Genomic DNA, 20641 nt, shown 5'->3' on the forward strand with positions numbered 1-20641 from the left:
TTGAGTGACAGTTGCCGCAGTGAGGCCCGTGTGTTGAGATGTAGCGGTTGAGCTCTACAACAGCGCGTGTCAGTTCAACTCGCGTCCTTATATACTTGTGTTGCAGCGCTAGGAATTTACTACAAGCATATTGTGTGTCTGACTGCCAAGTGCGATCTGTCAACATGTCTTGGATCTGTTTCCTGACCGTGCTGGTGGTGAGTAAAACAAACCCACAGTCAATACTGTATCTGTCTTCGCCTGTAGGGAAAACATGCGCGCTATAACGGGGGACACGGGGAGGTCCCAACGTGGGAAACCTAATTCAAGCTTTCCGTTTCTCGTAGCACTTAACTTCTAACTAAATAGGTTTTCTTTGGTATCGTTTCTCATGCCTATTTACGATAGATATACATAAGATTCATTTACCATATATTTGTTATCATCGTACCAAGATTCGACAAACTTTCCCAAACTTTATACATTCAATATTTGCGTCAGTTTATTTCCGATCTGCGGAGTTTATGAAACTGTTGATCTTTACTTAACATTCTCTCGTTATTCCGAAACCAATCATTGTTACAATCAGGAGGTCAGCCTCGGCACCCAATATCGATCCATACCAGAAAACTTTCAAAACCGATATCAGTGCTTGTTTAGTGCACTTAGGCGTTAATACAATCTACAAGTTCGTGTATTAATTTAAAGCTTGTGCGTGTATATATGATTACGATTGACAGGGAGTCAGAGACAAACTTTTGGTGCAATTATTTGCCAAATCAAATCTTATCGTCCTTCTTCCGTCTCTCCCTCATCTGTCTCTCAATCCAAGTATAGTTCGTCGGTGTCCTCGCAATCCCCCTGGTGTGTGTGAACGCAAGTTGTCAATAACTCTCGGTTGACAGAGTGTAGCCGTTTGAAGAGTTATTGAAGTGTCGGCAAAACATCGTAGGGGCCCCTTAGTGAGAAGAACAAGTAGAGGTCAAGTCGTACGTTTTCGTATGTTCGACAACCTTTTGTATATGACGGCTAATCTCTATTATTCTAGTCAATATTTATTTCCCGATATATGTTTACACACACTATAAAAGGTAACGGTTTTTCATACATTTAATTCCGATTTCGTGTTTTGAATATGTATCATAAGCTGGTGTTTTAACTTATCGAGTGAAATTGACAATGGATGTGTGTGTGACAGGTGCAAAGAACTCACTCTGACCTGACATGGATTTCAGTCAGTTTGCAATATACACCTGCAATCAACAGCATATGGCACATGCAGTAGAAAGTACTTTGTCTAATTAACCGTGTCCAGGTCGTTAATTAGTCGACACACCTGGGACCGATCAGGGAGCTTAGTGACAGTTTGCATTCCGCTCGTGAACGCGACGTCATAATGTTCACGATGTGAGAAATATACATCGAGATATGTAGCAACTGAAATCAACACTTGTCACTTCGCTTCCCCGCCTTTGCTGAAGGTATTTTCACTTATTTTTCACTTTTTTTTAATTGGATAAAGCATGTTAGTTATACATTATTATACATCTCTTTATTAGTCAATTAACTGACTTGAAATTAAACAAACTGACATATTATCAGGATAAGGAACTCTAAACAAATTTAACAAACAACATAACAGGTTAAAAGTGACACAAACAAGTAATTGATACAATTAATAAGTGCATGTAAGCATGTAGAAGGGAAGATCTGGTGTAGAATTCTCGTTCAAGTAGATAAAGTAAGGACGATCTGGTATTATTGTAAGGAAGACCTGGTGTAGGGTTCGTTTCATAGCCTATTGTTTAGACGACCTTGTGAAGTGTACTCATACAAGCAGATAGTAAGGAAGATCGGGTATTTCATACCCATACAAGCAGATAGTAAGGACGATCTTGTGTAGGGTACCCATACAAGCAGACAGTAAGGAAGATCGGGTATTTCATACCCATACAAGCAGATAGTAAAGAAGATCAGGTATTTCATACCCATACAAGCAGATAGTAAGGACGATCTTGTGTAGGGTACCCATACAAGCAGATAGTAAGGAAGATCGGGTATTTCATACTCGTACAATCATAGTAAGGACGATCTTAAGTAGGGTACCCATACAAGCATATGGTAAGGACGATCTGGTGCAGAGTACCCATACAAGCATATTGTTAAAGACGATCTGGTGTAGGGTATCCATACAAGCATATGGTAAGAACGATCTGGTGTAGGGTACCCATGCAAGCATACTGTAAGGACGATCTAGTGTAGGGTACCCATACAAGCGTATGGCAAGGACGATCAGGTGTAGGACATATCAGTGGGCCACCCTGTGATGTATATAGGTAGCAACGAGGACACTATATTGACAGATACGAAGTCGGTAGGTGTCCTGTCTGTTGTTGGTCGTTCCGGTGATGTTTTCACTTGAGCGACTCACCTACCGAATGACGGTTTATGGCGGGAGATTGTCAGCTAAGAAATTGATGGGCTCTGGCCCGATTAAAGGGGTTGTGAAAAACTCGGTGTATCACAAATGTGAACAATCCTTTGGTGCGAAGTGGATGTCAGTTTGTCATTGAGAAAGTCCGCTTGACAGTGTTAATTTGTCCACGCAACCTATCGTAGCGTAGCTATTTGTGTTATTATCTTTAATGATTGCATTCTAGATAGTATCTATTTCCACACAAGGGTCTTTCAGTGCAGTGAATTGAGTGTGAAGACTGGTTGGCAATTTGAAATGCCCATTAGACAAAGAGGTGAATTTGTCCTGATACTTTTAGGTTACCGGTATGTGACAATTTTATCAGCCCCCGGGAACATATGAATTATTTTCAAAATCATGTTTTTCCATGGAATAAATGTGGTTTGATATAAAGAGATGTAAATAGCAAATGTTAAGCAAAGAGATAAAATATTCTCAGCCTGCAGTGATAATTCAGGATTTATAACATCGCTTGTACAGAAACGTTTTTGTGTAAACCGTGTCGTCTGCTGGATCAGGTCGCCACTAGGTGTCGCTGTTCTGTCGTCTGCCTTACACATCGGTCGAAAACGTGACATGCTTTCGCGATGATAAATTGTATCTCCCCGAAGCAAAGCAACTGAACACACACATTTTGCTCTAGGAAATATTCAAAATAAACAAACAAATTCAGAATGAATGGCCTCCGGACAATCCAGCAGTGAAGGCGAAAATAAGTATTGACGTCTGCGAAATCTGTTCATCAACTATCGATTGGAATACCTTTGAAGTCTGCTCTTATACGTAAATGATCCCTTTGAAATGATTTTACAACCAAAGTCAACGATCGTTCAATGCCGTTTCTAACAGAGATCAGAGGTTCACGCTGGAGACAATGCCACGCATAACGAGTATCCCCCGTATTTCAAACAATATTCGTCACGAATCTCTGTACCCAATTGCATTACTTCAACTGAATCTATTCATTATAACAAACGTAGCGCCATTTTTAAACCCACACCTTTTAAGGGATTAATCTAACAAGTATTATCTCCTTCAGATTTTCCCAAATCAATACTTGATTCACATTTTGGTCATAAACTCCTTCCAGGCCAGGCCACTCGTAGCTAACCTGAAACTTCATCCAACCCATGACCAATGTTATTGACATCAATGACCGTTGTACGTCTCCCTGACAGTTATCAGCAGACCACAGTTCTGCTATGTTGAGTCCATTCATATGGCGATCTGACATTCGCTGAGAATGTACTTGGAAGCATATCCCGGAATTAAATCTTCCTAAGCAGTGTACCATATAGCCCTTGAGGTTCGGACCGTCTGATAAGAGGAGTAATATCTTCGGGGCAACCGTCATCGCCATCGCAAACAGACGACAGAGCTTCCACATTCCTGAATGTGGTTTGTAACCCTGTTTAAGACAGTGTACACACTGGTGTAGTTGGGCCCGAAGAAAGTAGAGATGTGGCTTCTTTTAAAGTGCTCCTGGGGGATTTATGCACTGTTTGAGGGCTATAAGACTACTACCGATCAGCCTCAGTGTCAACACACACCCCGCCGCCGTTCTCCTGACAAACATGGCTGCCGTGCGTGAGGTCACCATTTCTCAACATTCATAATTCTCAAACATCGCCATCTTGCACTCGGAGATGAAGTAGTGCTGTCTTCAAAGCAGATCAGTTAACTTTAATCTGAGCAGTATCGTAAAATACCGTCATTCGGGCGACTAATAAACTCGCCTTCAAACGCAACGGTATCGCAATCTTTTCAACTGTTAATCTATCATTATGAAGGTAAATATTGAGAAAAAGTTGTACAAACTTGATTTTTTTCTAAAGATACTCATCCCATCAGCTGCCCAAATTGATCACCCTTTAAAAGTAAATTGAATTGACTTAAGAGCCCCCGTTTAACAGAGCTGCCAGATCTGCCAGAATATTTGACACAGTAACAAGCAAATACGTTCAGTGAGGGATGAAACCTATGGTAGGATATTCTTTTGAAGCAGAACCAAACTTTCTTATGTAATGATTACTCATGGGTAACGTTCTGAATGAACCAATAATTTTACACATTTTCCTGGCATAACTAATTACAGGACATGTGATCATTAAGGCTTTGTAATCGACAGGAAAAGGAAATGTCGTTAATATCGCATTTTTAGTATTTTCACCCTCTTTACCAATCCGATTGTAGGACATATTTAGAACCATTGTTGCACTGTGATAAAAATTTCTTGAATAATACCCAACAAAGGCAGTTTCTATTGCCCGCATCTTTGTGGCAACGGGGCGAGACGATGAGATATTCTTGTATCAATTATTGCCCCGTTTTATAACGTCGTCCCAGCATAGCAGGACATATCCAGCTCATTCCAATTGTTACGGCAAGTTTATGGCCGGATAGCAAGTTGGCTCTAATTGATCAGATCTTGGACATCTGGCTTTGTCAGTCGTCAGTGGGTGGGCAACAATGGGGTGGGCAAGGGGCTGAAGAGGGAGGGGTGGGGTGGGGGCGATAGTTGAAAGAGGTGGTTTGGGGGATGGTGTCTAAATGATGGGAAAATAGAAGAAGGACAATAAGGGGCTTTGGGAGCCCAGTTTTACTGAAGAACTGAATGGGGTGATGGATGTTCACAAAGGGTCGATGTTGGTGTTTTGGGAGGATGTTGCTGTCTTTTGGTTTGGGGAAGGGGTTTGACAGCACCACTCTGGTTATATGGTGAACCTGTTATATTTAGGAGTAAATGATTCATATTAATACGGGCACTTTGGAATAAGCCTGATGGGTTAAGGGAGATTTATTCATATTAGCATTGACATATTTAGATATTTTACGTTGAGAGTGATTTGGTCAGAAGAGTTGAAAGCATAAGACATGGAGACTCTGTAGGTTATATGGTATTTTCCCTCGATGCCAAGGACAAAGACTTGCCTTTCTGACCACGGACAAGATTATACTAGACATTCAGTTGTACAGATTGGATACGGATCTGAAAATGCCTGGCATCTAGGACAGTGTCATTTAAGTGCACGGTGACACATTCGCTTAGACAACTTCGGGATACGTACGCGTGTGTCTCAAATACCGGGGTCGTAATTAAACTCGTTTCTTTTAGAAACTTATTAGCCTCTCGTAAACTTTGTTATTTAATTTATTATACGGTCAGGTGGCCCACCTCTGTCTGTGAGCGAATACACAGAGTCTTGTTCAATCGTCATTGGTTTGCCAAGGGATAAAGGAACGAACGCTGAACCTATAAACTAAATTAAAGTCCATGTCATCCAGCGCTGTCATTTAAATCCGAGACAATGGGCTGTTAGATCAAAGTTGCAAGTGGGGCTTCTGGGATGGTACGGAACGTTGAAGCGACCACACTCCGAGTTTGCGTAATTACGTTGTCTTTAATTGCGACCGGTTCATTGTTTCGTAACAGTCTGAAAATTACATTTTTACACTTGCAATGTGTACGTGTAAGAATCTTCAAAACACCCTTAGATGCGAAGGCATGGAATCAAGAACACTCGGGATGAATTATATATGGCTTTGTTTTACCAACCCATACAGGGCCTCGCGTAATGTCGGATGCGTTCGTTGGTCGATGAACAATCTGTGAAAGCAAGTTGTAGAGGACATCGTTAAATTTGCTTTGAAGGTGCATAAACAGCTGTTTAGAGCGGCGGTCCGACAAACATTGAATGTTGTACACACAACTACGCCAACGGCCATCCAGCGACAATGTCAGTTGTTGTCACTGGAGCATAACATCGTTACGCTTGTGCGATGTTTGTTACGGCTAAATAGAGATGATTTAACGTTATTGGGACGCTACAGTCGTGTTCCATTGTGTTCAATTAGAGAGTATTTGTCAAGAAGGAACCTACTGCTGTCAGACTCCTGTCAAGCGGACACTGAATGACATCTTCACGGTAACCAGTTAAAACTAACTTAGATCACTCACTATCACTTGCTGATTACAGGGTCAGCTCTCCTCGACCATGTTGTGACACATCAGATCACACATTTGTCATTCAAATACATCTAATATGAGGCAATTAAAGAACTTGCGAATCCTCCCCTTGAGGGTGGATGAAGGAGTAACACTTCAACCCATGAGAGACAATGTGTTTCAGAATTTAATAACCAGACATTACTCCACTGCTCCTATGTGCCTGGACGTGTCCCGGGGCAAGGAGAGAACTTGTCACTGGAACAGCAAGGTGTTAAGATTATGGGAAGAAAGGATAAATCTAGAGTGTAAATTACAATGATACAATACGACTTAATCCATGTCAAATTTAACAATGAAATTGTTTGGCCAGGAAGTTCGTTCGTAAGCAGTTATGTTATTTTGTAACAGCTGTCACCATAACAAGTATAAAGAAATGTACCACGTTTAGTATACAGAATTTACCATCGACGGTCGAAAGAGAAAAACATGTCGTTTTAGTATAGTGGAAGGTCAGACGTATTACACGTAAGTCTTAACAAGCAATTTGAACCACACTATGTTCCTACATTTACCACAGGGCCGGCAACTGTCAACCTCTTGGGTGATACATAACTCAAAGTCACTGGAGGTTGTCTTTTCCCGAGCTCTGACGATCCTGTAGGATATTTTGTACACGCTGTCTCGGAGACGAAAGAAATTGTAAGCTTAAAAACATATACATCCTGTTTGTCACCGAGGACCCGATGTTACGTTTGATGTTTCACTTGGCATTGTCATAAAATCACACCGCTTGAATGTCTGATGGTAACATAAATTCTACGCCCGAAAATCCCTCTCCAGCGTGGTGAAATATCGGGACCTGTTTCACGCAACGCTCGGACAAAGAATATCCCTCCAGTTATATTTAGCATGAATGTGAAATCATTTAATTTTGCACTTCTTTCACGAAGCACGGAGTACTAAAATCAGTTTTCAATTACGAATGTGTCGTAAAATTCATATCAAAGCGTTGGCTTCCGCCTACAGCGACTAACCAATTCTCCATACAGCGAACGATATAACCACATGCATCGAATTTGACTTGAACACGCGCTGTCGGGAGTTGATTGGTCTGATTGCGCATGTGTAGTCCGTGCAACGATCGTCTGCTCGCAGTGTATGTGTGCGTTCTTATCAAAGTGTAAGTGACCCAAGTTAATTGGTCAGTTAGACCATAAAGGATTTATCTAGTCTTTCTGATAACTACAGTGTGTTTAAATGGAGGGTAAAATGGCCAGACAATTTGCTTGTACAACCGAGATAGCGATCGGACGGTGCCTTTGACTTTCCTAATCACGAGGGCACAGTCCACTCCGATGCTAATTGCAATGACAAAGTAGCCTTTGGCGGGAGTGTGTGAAATTTTATGGTTGACAGTTAATGGGAGTCCGCTATGTCAATGAGCCGTGATCAAAACCACCATCTTTTCTCTAGCTTTGATCATAAATGGAAGCCATTTTGGGGAAATAGCTATTCTGATATAGCTGATGAGCAATGATCTGGACGTGTTGTTTCAGAATAACAGAACGACGAACCCAAAGAAAGCAATCGTGAAAGCAATACTTATTTACAAAGCAGATTTGTTTTATCTGTGACGTAAATATTGCAAATATCGTATGATATGTCTGCTGAGACCTAATTTTGCTCGTATTTCATTATATAATCAGTCTACAAAAGTCTGCCTTCAAAGAGTCGGCAGGAAGTATTTTTCAGCAAAGATAAACATAATTATGTGATAACATCAATATAATTACGTCTTTGAATATGCCAATTCTGTGGAATATGTTTGTACAAATTAATTGATGAATATTCCACTTAATGAAAGTAGCTTGATGTTGTCCATGTGAAATAAACTCCAATGTTGCCATAGCTACAGAAGACCTTTTGGTCACCCCTTGCATTTTGATATAGGCTCAAGTATACAGTGCTGGGTTCTTTAAAAATGGACTTATTCCTTATTAAAATATTTATATATATTATCTGTGGGGTTGACACTCATGATAATTCTTCACCAATCTACCCCTTCCATAACAACATGCAAATCATATGCCAATTTCATTATATTTCAATATATTTCCCTAAAATACTTGATAGTATTTGACTATTTAAATTTAAGGAACATGAATAGATCTGAGGGTTACAGCTGGTTTCATATACCCAAGCAAGAATTGTGACAGAAGTGAGTGTGTACAGAGAGAGGGGGTGGAGCTATGAATACAGGCAGGGACAATGTCTGAAGGGGGTTCTAATGTAAGGAGGGGCTGAGTAGCACAAAGGAGAGCTTAGATCACAGAATACAGATATTACAGGGAACAAACTCACTTGGCAGTTGGAGTAGTTCTCAGTCATGCATGCTTGGAGTTTAGTGTTGGGATATTCATTCACTGACGTTTTCTTTTCTGGCTTCAGTTTTACCTTGTAATTCAGCATTTACTCATTTTATTTAAACCTGTGAAGGTCAGGGTTAGAATGAATCTTTAGTAACCCATGCTTGTCGTAAGAGGTGACTAACAGGATCGGGTGGTCAGGCTCGCTGGCTTGGTTGACACATGTCATCGGTTCCCAATTGCGCAGTTCGATGTTCATGCTGTTGATCACTGGATTAAACTTTGGATTTCCACTTCTCTCAAAGTTGACTTGCTTCAAATAGTTTTGGGACAATATGCTATTTTACAAAGGGGACTGAGATATGTATTGTTTATTGTGTCCAGGAAAACATTATTAGTGACAGCTTACACTGTTTACATTGCATCTGTACAAACCCATGGTAAACTGGGTGGGAGGTCACATATGGATAGGTTCAGCTATACAGAAGGGAAAACAATCAGGCAGTGACGAATTCAGAATCAAAAGTTGTATTTCATAGCTTGTGATACAAAGACCCTGGTCCTGCATAACTGTCATTTTACACAGATAGTCTAGTTTCATCTCTGATTTATAGGTCCAACTTTGAATTAACCAGGGCTCTAACACAAGTGTGATAATTTGCTGTAAATGCTATGAACACAGATCCTAACGTGATAATTTTGATGTGTTGGTATGTTTTATTGCCCGCCATGAAAGGCTGCTTGAAAGGGTTTTCTGGGGTCACCAGTTATGAGCAAGGCCCTGATGGCAAATCATGTTCTCTTGTCAAAATTCTCATCCTTAATTTAAAAAAATTATGAATGTTTTTTGTTGTTGTGATTTCATAGATACCATTTATCATTTGTGAAAACAGGGATTAAACCAGATTCCTTTACATGCATATCGGCTAGGGAAGTTTCTTTGAAATTCATTACAAATTTAAACCTTTTACAGAAGAATGTCCCCCAAAAGCACTACTAATGTTACAGGCGACAAAAGCGTATCTCAGAAAGATCTCTTTCAACAAAAATGGAAAGGAAATAAGTGTAAATTTGGAATGAATGAATGAATATATGAAAGAATGAGTGGCTATGCTTGCTTGAACTATAAGAATGGGATTCAAGTTGTGTGCAAGGTGTGAAAAAAACTGTTTTCTTGAGGATCTGATGACTTTTCCTAGATACTTGTTAAGGATAACTCAGTGCTAAAAGTACATTGTATAAATGCCACTAATATGATATTTTTGTGTAATTTTTCTCTGATGTTTCAGATTTTTCACCTGTTATTACTGTAAATATACTATTGAGTTTTTACATATACCTTTGTTTTATTTCAGTGTTGTCAAGTCATGGTGAAGTCTGCTTGTGATAAAGATGAATATGACTTAAATGGACAACAGTGTTGTACCAGATGTCCGGCAGGGTTTGGGGTTACCCGTCAGTGTACTGTAGGGAATAACACCTCCTGTGAGCAGTGTGGAGAAGGAAGTACCTATTCACCAAACACAAGTCACTCTAAGCCATGTCTGAACTGCACCAAGTGCCCAAAGGACGCAACTGTGAAGGCACCATGCAATACTACACATGACACTGTGTGCGAATGTGCACCAGAGTATTTCTTTTCTGTGGACACTGGAGAGTGTAAGGCTTGTGAAATTTGCCCAGGAGGCTGGGGAATCTCTGTGCAGTGCAGTTATAATCAGAATTCTGTGTGTGACTCTTGTCCAAATGGAACATTTGCTCGTGAAATCAGTTTCACAGAAAAATGTCAACCATGCACAGTATGCGCCAGTGACCAGAAGATGCTGCAGACATGCTCACCATCCCAGGATACTATATGTTTAAGTAAGTAACAACACATTGTCTAAAACCTCAATAAATACATTAAACCAATCAGTAATCATTCGATGATGATGCCAATGATCTGTTTGCTGATGGAAAAAAAGCAAACATATTTGCTAATATACGAAATATTTGATTCAGGTCTCAAATACGATGAAAAAATCCAGCTCAGATCTCTCTCTCTCTTACTTAGTAAGCAGCTCTAGTGCTGTTTTTATTTGTGGGTCCTTTTAAGTGAGCTACAGTACTTTAGAGTATATCAAAGTGACTTTGGCTATAACTTAACATCTGCCTCAAAATGTTAAGATCACTAGATAAGGTCTGACAAGTTTTCCTCCTGAACATATATTCAATAAATTAATGTTTTGAGTAAATGAAGATGTTTTTGAGCTTAAAAGCAGTTAAGGTAAGACTGAAACATACTGTGCACTGCCCAATGTGACAATGTGTTCACATAATTTGTGAATGGAACTTCAAAAATATTCTTACTTAACAAAGTAGTAAGGATTTAGACATCCTTAAACCAACATGTAATGGCCACACCTCTATAAGGAGTAAGAACCATTTTTTGTCAGTGTTGTTGAATGCTTGCTAATTCACTGCTTCATTCGACTTCAAATTTCTTAAGAGATGACATAAATAGACACATATCAAGCACACACCTTTTTCACCATGATCAGAAATTGTTAAAAGTGTTCCATATCATCTTTGATAAAAAAAACCCAGACAGCTTCTTTCAATGTTTCCAAATAATCCCCCGCCATGGTGTATATCCACACTCAGAAGACGAGTGTAATACGATAGTTGGCTCTGCAAACATTCTGTTAGGTCTTTTCTCCAAGTTTTATGACAAAGGACAAATTGAATCAACAGACAGAATGATAATATTGTAATTCCCAAGCGCAAATAAACTAAACAAACAAATGCTTAGGCTTTTTTTTCAAAAGAAAACGATCATCAACTTTCCAAAAGGGCCAAGTCCCTTTTCATGAACAAAAGGAAAAGGAAAGTTTTATTCAGTGCGAACATCTAAAGGATTAGAGTGTGTCTCTAAGGCACCTGTTTCTAAACAAGTCAAAGGGGAATAGCATTTAGCAGTGAAAAAGCTGTCTTAACGTCTCTCACATAGTGCTGCAGAAGAGATGAACATGGTGGACACAATCGCATTATTCCACACAACTAGTTTCAGTTTGGGCTTTGACCAGAAATTAGACAAATTGCCAACTTATTAAATTCAACATCAATGTCGCATTGCCCATAGCTTATGACATAGTGCAGTCAAATATTGGTTCAAAGTCAGAACCAAAACACGATTCCCATACTTTCATTGGATACATATTCGAGAGAATGAATACATAGAATAGAGTCAAATGAAACCAAATATATTCGTAGAAACGAATAAGGGAACACATGAAAGCACAAGTGTTCTTTTGTTCTTTTCCACGTTTCTTCACAAGGTATGAATTGCACTGTGGGTGAAATTCTGGGAATGAATAAAGGAACACTTGTACTTTCATGTGTATCTTTACTCGTTTCTATGAGTATATAATGAGAGTAATTTCTGCAAAGGAATATTTTCATTTGAATAGAACTTGTTCTTGTTAATATGACAATTCCAAGGACACCAGCTTGTTTTCTTTTTTATGTATTACCCATGATGCTATCGAGAAAGAAGTGACTAAATCCTATCCTGAGAAAGTACATGGTGTTAGGACTAGTTGCATGATTTCCGTCAGCCAATAATATGTAATGATGATATGATGGAAAAAAATTGTTTGGGTGGCATTTTAGAAGTTGCTGGTATAGAGATGACTCAACTTTATGGATGATCAACGTCTTTATTTTAACAATAGCGACGTTTCAGTATAGGTTCTTATACCATTGCTTGAAAACGGTATAAGAATCTATACCGAAACGTCGCTATCATTAAAATAAAGAAGCTGATCATCCATAAAGTTGTGTCATCTCGATGGAAAAAATGCACATCATCGAATGTTCATTTACTTTCAGCAAATATCATTCTTTGACATCTTATGAACGTGTATGGAAACAGCTTGTTAGATTAGAAAAGAAAATGTTTATTCACCTGTCACTTTCCTGAAACAACGCTGTATGTTCTCTTTGTGGGTGCTATCTCAAGCTGTAAGTTACATCTGTGCATGTGGTAGATAATGTTTACCCAACAAAAACATGATAGAGCTTATTTCTAAATCAATAAAATACAATGGCAACAGCTTGTAATTAGGCAAATCGTGTACTCTCAAGACACAAGCTGTTTATCTCTAAACAACATAAAAGGAATATTGATTTCAGTGATATTTCACAGGTCTTGTAGAACTTTTGAAAAGAGCCTAGAGGGAATTAACATCTAAGTTATAAGAATTTTATTAAGATTTCTGTAAAATACGATTAATTATTATTATATGTGTGTCACAAATATGTAGTAAACCAACAGAAAATATATCATCAGTATTTATCTCGTTTTAACTGCGATGAAGAAGACAACACTACTTGAGTAGCTGGATATCATCTTATGACTGGAACTGAAAGTTTGCATGGCATCCGAAGTTAAATATCATGTTATTACTGGTAGCAGAAAGTTGGTATGGAATTAAACTGATCCTCAATGTTTGACAACACAAAGAAAATGGCTGACAGCCCCACGATTCCCTACCCATCAATCTTTCCTTTAGTGAAAAAATAATGCCGCAACAAAAAGCATCTGAAAGAACTTCAAAACACGAATTGAACATCTGACATTTTTGTGGGCAACGTTTTTGCGTTTATTGTAGAGAGCAGTCGGCTCTTGTCTTCCAATTACATAAAACAAAGGAATCCCACTGAAATCACTCCATCCCCAAATTACATAAAACAACAGCTTTCCTTTGAAATAGCTCTTTGTAATGTTAGATCCAATTCTACGAGAGATTCCCCTCAGGACGTTGATTTCATTAGAGCATAATTACATCATCAATGTCCGTGATCGCCTCTACGGGCTTCGAAAGTTAGCGAGATCAAACTCAACAATATTTTACCGATGTTCACATTTGCACCAGAGCCATGATCAAAGACAATTTCCCTTTGAAACTGTATGAAAGGAGAAAGACGGCAGAATTAGGACCACCCCGCTCTTAGCCCTAAACCAAATAATGGCTATTAATTAGGTATGGTAGTGGATGGGCGTAATATTGTAGATGAGTCGTGCAAATGCTACATTTTAGGCGTTGGATAACATTTTGCATCATGCATAATATTGATTGATCCTGGTATTATGGAATTTGTAGCACTTTGTATGTGTCGTTAAAAAAACAAGTTCAAAGAAGCGTATGAATGATAACATAGACTGTTGGTACTAACTGCAGAAATGTGTGATATATTTGAATTCATAAAGCGTTATGAGAGTCGTTGCTAGAGAGTTGTAAACTCCCTTTTGGCTTTAATGTCCTCATGTATCAAACACATTGGGATCAGTTTTATGCAAGCCCCGTAAAATTTGCTCAATTACGACATTACAACAGGTCAGGAATAGGCCAGAGTTAAATTGTGAACAATTTGCAAATTCAAGATAATTGGTAGCCATGCCTTTCAGAAATACAACAATCCTATGAACTATTTTTCCAATTTTGTTAAAAATTGATAACTTAATATATATGCTAAATATACATTGATATGCTTCATGCTCACATTTGAAGCAGTTTTGTCAAACGAGCATGTGCTGCTTGGACTTCCCTTTGATGTTTTAAAAAATGTATTACCAAAAGAGACTGCAGCAAAAATCACGATTGAGCATCAATGAAGATATTTAAATGCATTAGACATTTTAATAAACAGGTCTTAAAAGGTAACATGTTAAAAATATCAAAAGAAAGATTCCTTTCATCAAACTATCTGTTGATGAGCACATGCTCACTTTTAGATTAAGCATTTTTTAAAGATTGTTTAAAGCAATTAAAATGTTTGGCATCATCAATACTCGAGAGACAGGAAGCTTTCAGTTCTGTTTGTTTGAGGACTATTCAGAATTATATCAAGTTATCATGGAATGGTCTTAAATTACCTCACAAAGGGCAAAAGAACATTCTGATAAACTTCAAAGTTTCTCTTTCATGCTTAAAAAGAGTGGTTTGTGACATGTACAACTTGCATGTTCGAATATATGCATAATATTAGGGTTTTTTTTATTTTAATGATTTATGGAAGGCCTTCACAGGGGACCTTTGATGAAAGCGTGCTTTGTGAGTTTGTTATAGAAACTCTCTCACTTGAAAAATCCAAACAGTTTCAGGACAAAGTAAGAATATTGCTATCATTTCATATAAAACTGGGTGGTATCTTGACTTAACGACACATTTTGAATACTTTGTAGTTTGTTGAAATGTTCAGGTTTGGTAGTCTGTAAAAATACACAAAGTTGTTAAGTTTTGGTGTAGGTTTATTCACTGTAGTTTTAGACATCCATCTCAGTGAAGCTTGCGTTTGATATCTAGACCATATATGGCCCCTGGCAAACTAACTTGCTTTCTTTCATGCTCACATGTGCAAAAATAATCTCAAAATTTATTGCTAGTCAGAGAAAACAGTATGCTTTTGAAAAGGCAGTGATTTTCCGCTGGCGTGTTGCATTTATTATGATGAGAATCTTTCCCTCAACACAGCTGTTTGGTTGCCAGTTCATCCTGGCGGCCATTTTGGATAATACTTTCACTATAACAACATATTCTGGAATACTAATTTTGACCATATTACTGTGAACTCTGCAGTATTTAGAAGAAACCCCCTCACTTCCATTTAAGAAAATCTCAAGGCTTGTAATATGTGTCTGAAGGAATCTCAGGAGAAGAAACAAAGTTATTTTCATGTGGTTACTCTAGCTAAGTTGTATTTGTTACACCTTGTAAATTAATAACTATCTATTTGATCATTTGTAATTCAGTAATTAGTTATAACTGATGTCAAAGAATCTGGAAAAGTCATCTTTCTTCAAGTTTTTCAGTTTTGCTAATTATGTGGAAATTATGTGCGTCCATCATAAGGCAGGGAGGGTTCTTACCTGGGAAACACTCTTTTTATATGATTTTTTGGCATATATGCAGGCATTATTTGTAAGATATGATAGGCGTGATGTATACAGCCTGTTTGTAGGGACTGTAACAGCGTCGGTGCGGAAGCCATCATACTTTACCCACCTCATTTGCCTGTTTTATGACATGGAAGGGAGCAAAGGAATTTCCCCCAAAGACGAAGAGTTTTTATTCCTTGCTCGTAATCTTGTTGATAGTTGTCAGCTGTTTTGTAATTATCCTTAACTTAAAGGAGGAGTTATGAATCCGTGTGTATGATCTTGCAAAATCTGTGTTAGATGTGGCTATGTTATAATCAGCTGTACTGAAACTAAAAAGCTGTCGGGAACATTAAAGTAACCTCTTTGAAGGCCTATGTTCATGTCTCACTTGCCCTCACGCTAAAGGTTCATACACGTTCTGACCGTTTTTATGCAGATTGAAGTTTATATGGGCAAGATTAGCAGTATTAGTCCAGCTGAGTTCATCTTTAATGACTCTCTCCTTATACATGGCAGCAGTTCCATGAAAGATTAAACTGTGGTTGGAAGATGATTAAAGCACATTCCGTGTAAATTGAATTTGCAGTTATATTGAAGTTTTATGGATGGTATGAATGGATTGATGAATATATTCAGAACTGGGTAAAGAAATATCTCATGCATTAGACACGTCACAGGTAAATACATCCCAATGAATGTGATATGTGAATATATTTACTCACCATATGTGAATATATTTACTCATTATAAGTGAATATATTTACTCATTATATGTGACTATATGTACTCATCATATATGAGGGGCGGTGGGGTAGCCTAATGGTTAAAGCGTTGGCTCGTCACGCCGAAGACCTGGGTTCGAATCCCATCATGGGCACAATGTGTGAAGCCCATTTCTGGTGTACCCCGCCGTGATGTTGCTGGAATATTGCTAAAAGCGGCGTAAAACCAAACTCAGTCAGTCAGTCATTATATATGAATATACATGTATATACTCATTATATATGAATATATATACTCATTATATAATATATATACTCATTCACTTATTTCATTAGTTTCTATCAAGCATCCAATACTTTAATAGGACTACATGGAAGTACAAACGTAGGCCTTAGTATATGCAAGTTTGTTTGTGTACATATATATGTTGTTTTGTGAGATCAACATCTTAATTGTTGTTTTCAGGTGTACCTATCTACAGCACAAACCCAGGGGGTAAATATCACATCCCCAATGAACACACCATCCAGAAAGAACACAAGCCTCGAGAAAAGGATATTGACATCATTCCCTTATATTGTGCAATTCTTGGAGCTGTCGTGGTTGGACTTCTGGGATCGTTATCCTTGTTCACTATCGCAGAATGAAGGAAAAGCGTCTTGTACGAGAGCCTCATGAGGATGTTGAGTACTCTAAAGCTTCAGGTGGAGACAGTGGGATTTATGTGGAGGTTGAGCATCAGCAAAAGGGAACTAATTGTGGTGAGTCCAGTATCAATATGAGCGTAATATCTCCCTGGGTGGACAAGCCAAGACAACTTTGGCTCATGATAAGTTCAGATACATATAAATGCAGGTAAATATCAAGACAGTGTAGAAAGTAGAAATAAATAAACATAAGTATTTCATTTTTTGTATCCCTAAAATATGAATTTTTGTCTTTTTTGAGGAGAACAAATATTTTTTACCATGGATGTTCAATCTCATATCAGTGCTATGACTGCAGTTATTTAAAGAATGTAGGCATGGACTTTCGACTATTTCCTTAAAAACATTTACGTTTACAAGACAGGGATGATTGTTTTTGCATCAGTAGTCAAGTTGCAAAATCCATCCAGTTAAAGTAATGAAAAACAGCTCCCAGCTTTTATTACCTCTATAACTAAGTGCCTCAGTAACACATTCTCCTCATTGTGAATAAGCTTCACTTGGTTGTTCCCGTTTGAACCTGTAGGCTATCTCCTAGAGACCCATCTCAAGCACTGAGAAGTTGTGTTCAATCTTTTAGGTGTATGTATATGAATTTGATAAAGGCAAATACAGGCATCAATGGTGAATCGACAGCTCGCAGTGAAATTTTTGTCCCCGACAACTGATGTCAGAGCTATAACACAATCTTTGATGAATCCACAGTGGCAATGAATTAAAACTTTATGCATGTAGAGTTTGGTGATCAAAGTGGTATAAAACTGACTGCTCTCTACTTCAAAGGGACTCAATAGGCGAACTAACACTCGCCTCTTGTGATATTATCAATTACTCCTAGCTACTGACAAAAAGCGGAGAATGTTGCCACTAATCGATAATGTACATTCTTTCATGTGCCATTAAATGTGTGAGTGGGGTTGTCCACTTCCAAACAGAGCGACTTGTATTGTCAGATAGCAGGGTTGCCTCCCCTGCTTAGAAATAAAATCATGTCATAAAATTTGAAGTAGGTGTAGTTTGAGGAAGGGTTATGGGTATGTGTCACTAGGATTAGAGCTTGGCTTCACTGCTGAAATTATTGCCATTGATTCTGTAATGGATGGAAGGAGGGTATTGATTATGTAATCTTGAGAATAAGAGAAATGAAAGAAAGATTCAGTGAACAGGGGAGGAATTATGACATGGATGAATGTGATCTCTGATGACTAATGAACCCATATCAGTGTGAAGGGGATGCTTAAATTATCAGCACATGCACGACTTTCTAAGAACAAGAAAGTGTTTCAAAGTGGCAATTAACCATCCTACAAAAAGGATAAAAGAACACTCATGGAAAATATAGGAATGATTTGTATGGGATAATTATATTCACGTTTTAATTTCTGACTAGAGTTATCATTTAGAACAAACTAATTAAAATGAAATAATTTGGAGGTAATTCAACCTTTTGCTATCCCAGGTCTGTCCACATTTGTGTTAAATATACAAAAAGATACAAATCAGTTATCACTGCTAGATAATTGTAGTATTAGTTTTAATGGTAAAGCTAGCAAACTGTATACGTATTAGTTTTAATGGTGACTATTTTCTTCTGCAGCCATTGTCACATGTGCAACAAGGATACGAGACCTGCCACAAGCTAAGAAAAGGGAGCTGGAACGATGCTTCTCTCAGAGTGCATGTCAAACAGAATGGAGAGGGCTTGCAAAGGAAATAGGTGTGTATACCGAGTGTCTGTAGCACAAACATTTCTCAACAACATGGTTATGAAACCCTTTATCCATTACCAACCAATCAACATTTCCACTATGATTTGTAATGCTGGTCATTTGCTTATCATAGATGCTTAGTTAAATTTGATTAGAAATACAAAAGACTTGATGGGGGTTATTCTGTTACATCAAATTAGGACATTCTTAGGTAATGTTAATTTTTATGGCTTACTAATGATGAAGGAGGCTCACTAATAATAAAGGAAACACACTTGACATCAGTCAAGCTAGTGTTTGCTGAAGTTCAGCTGAAGAAAGATGATAAGTTATTTTTTCTAAAAGGAAACAGGTGACATTTGCTAAGTGAAATCTGTTCAAAGTTTCTTAAACAGTTGACCAAAGCAGTTATTCCTTCAAACGTTCTGTTGTTTATTCACGATCATTTATGTCTATTCTTACTCTGGGTATACAGAATGCTAATCTGACATCACTCAAGTCTGTACTCATTCCCCAACAGAAAACTCCTATGTATGTAAGTGTATGCAGCTAGTCTTTGATCCATGGCAGCTTCAGGCAACGGGCAATAAAACTACTTCTAAAGGCAGGAGTGTCACTGACTTGCCTTATAGCTATTCGCTTCACCTCCTCTGACAGACTTATGGCTCTTCTCTCCACCACCCTGACTTCACAGTCTTCATGTCCCTCACTATAAGGCAGTTCAAAGTAATATTTAGTATTCTAATATTCTGAATATGGTTATAGGCTCAGTCCTTATTAGAAGACTGCTGGGGATACATATCAAATTATATGGAAATATATTACGTGGAAAAAATGCAAAACAGCATCCCCATCCATTCGTTGTCTGATATTGATCAGTAAATTTGTTCCTTATCCTTAGAAGCTTTCTTACTCTTTACAACTATTTGAAGAAATGATTCTTAAGTATTTCAGGCTCTTGCATAAAATGAAAAACAAATGGCATTGCAACTTTTTCTTACATAAATAAACTTTCCTGCAGGACTTGTGTAACTGAAACACAATCGAAGTATCCAAGCCTGACCACTCACACTGCTCTATCAGACAGATGGTTTTGTGTTCATCTAAATGAAAGACTTCACTCAGCTCAGTTAGAATCATAAAAATATAGTCTATTCAATATCTTCCGCATTGTTTATTTTAATATCCAAAGGCTTTCAGAAGTTTAGGGCAATAAAATTATTGAAAGTCTCGGCTGGGTTGAGCCAAAGAGATTAGTCTATTCAGGTTATGAGTTGAGGCAGAGACAATTAGACATGAAAAAGTCCAAGTTTAAATTTAACAAACTACAACAGATCTTGTGGACCATTCCTGTCATGTCTATCAATGTATGAATGTCTGAATGCAAAGAAAGATTGAATGTGAAGTCTAATTTATGTTGAACAGATATTGTCGATCAAAGCTAAGTGTGCATTAAGTTTTCCATGAGGAGAGATTTGACAAAGGAAACAGTACATTTCTGCAGTGTATTTCGTGAAAGGAAGAGATCAATGCAATCATTTTTTTAATTTGCTTTTGAAATGCTTAAATATTTTTTGTGAATATGTAAACGGTGGTTTCATCTTTGATCTTTAAGAAGGAATGTGTGATCACCTAAACTATAATTTACAGGCCGAAAATATATGTTCACCACATTTATGGATTCTTTTTTTTTAAAATAGCTAAATATAGCTTGGCGATGTATTGGTTAAAAATTGAGAAATTTCATTCAGTATTTAAAATAACAAAACACTTTGATGAATCATAAGATGGATAGCTTGATTATTCATTG

General features: G+C 37.9%; 1 protein-coding gene and 1 long non-coding RNA gene across 2 annotated transcripts in view; one reads left to right on the top strand and one right to left on the bottom strand.

Annotated features, from left to right (window-relative positions):
• LOC124265243 (tumor necrosis factor receptor superfamily member 16-like) overlaps window positions 1–20641 on the top strand; it is a 23329-nt gene continuing 2688 nt past the window's right edge. The window contains 5 exon segments of the mRNA XM_046700033.1: window positions 1–197; window positions 10126–10633; window positions 16881–17030; window positions 17033–17176; window positions 18720–18839. Of these exon segments, the coding sequence (XP_046555989.1) occupies window positions 165–197; window positions 10126–10633; window positions 16881–17030; window positions 17033–17176; window positions 18720–18839 (955 nt within the window). The 5' untranslated portion in view covers window positions 1–164.
• Window positions 14256–20641, bottom strand: part of LOC124265244 — a 17410-nt gene continuing 11024 nt past the window's right edge. The window contains exon 3 of the long non-coding RNA XR_006895392.1: window positions 14256–14270. This is a non-coding gene — a long non-coding RNA (uncharacterized LOC124265244). The remainder of the gene's footprint in view (window positions 14271–20641) is intronic.

Source organism: Haliotis rubra, unplaced genomic scaffold, assembly GCF_003918875.1.
Source record: "Haliotis rubra isolate DU_JTF1 unplaced genomic scaffold, ASM391887v1 Scf97, whole genome shotgun sequence".
Taxonomy (NCBI): Eukaryota; Metazoa; Mollusca; class Gastropoda; order Lepetellida; family Haliotidae; genus Haliotis; species Haliotis rubra.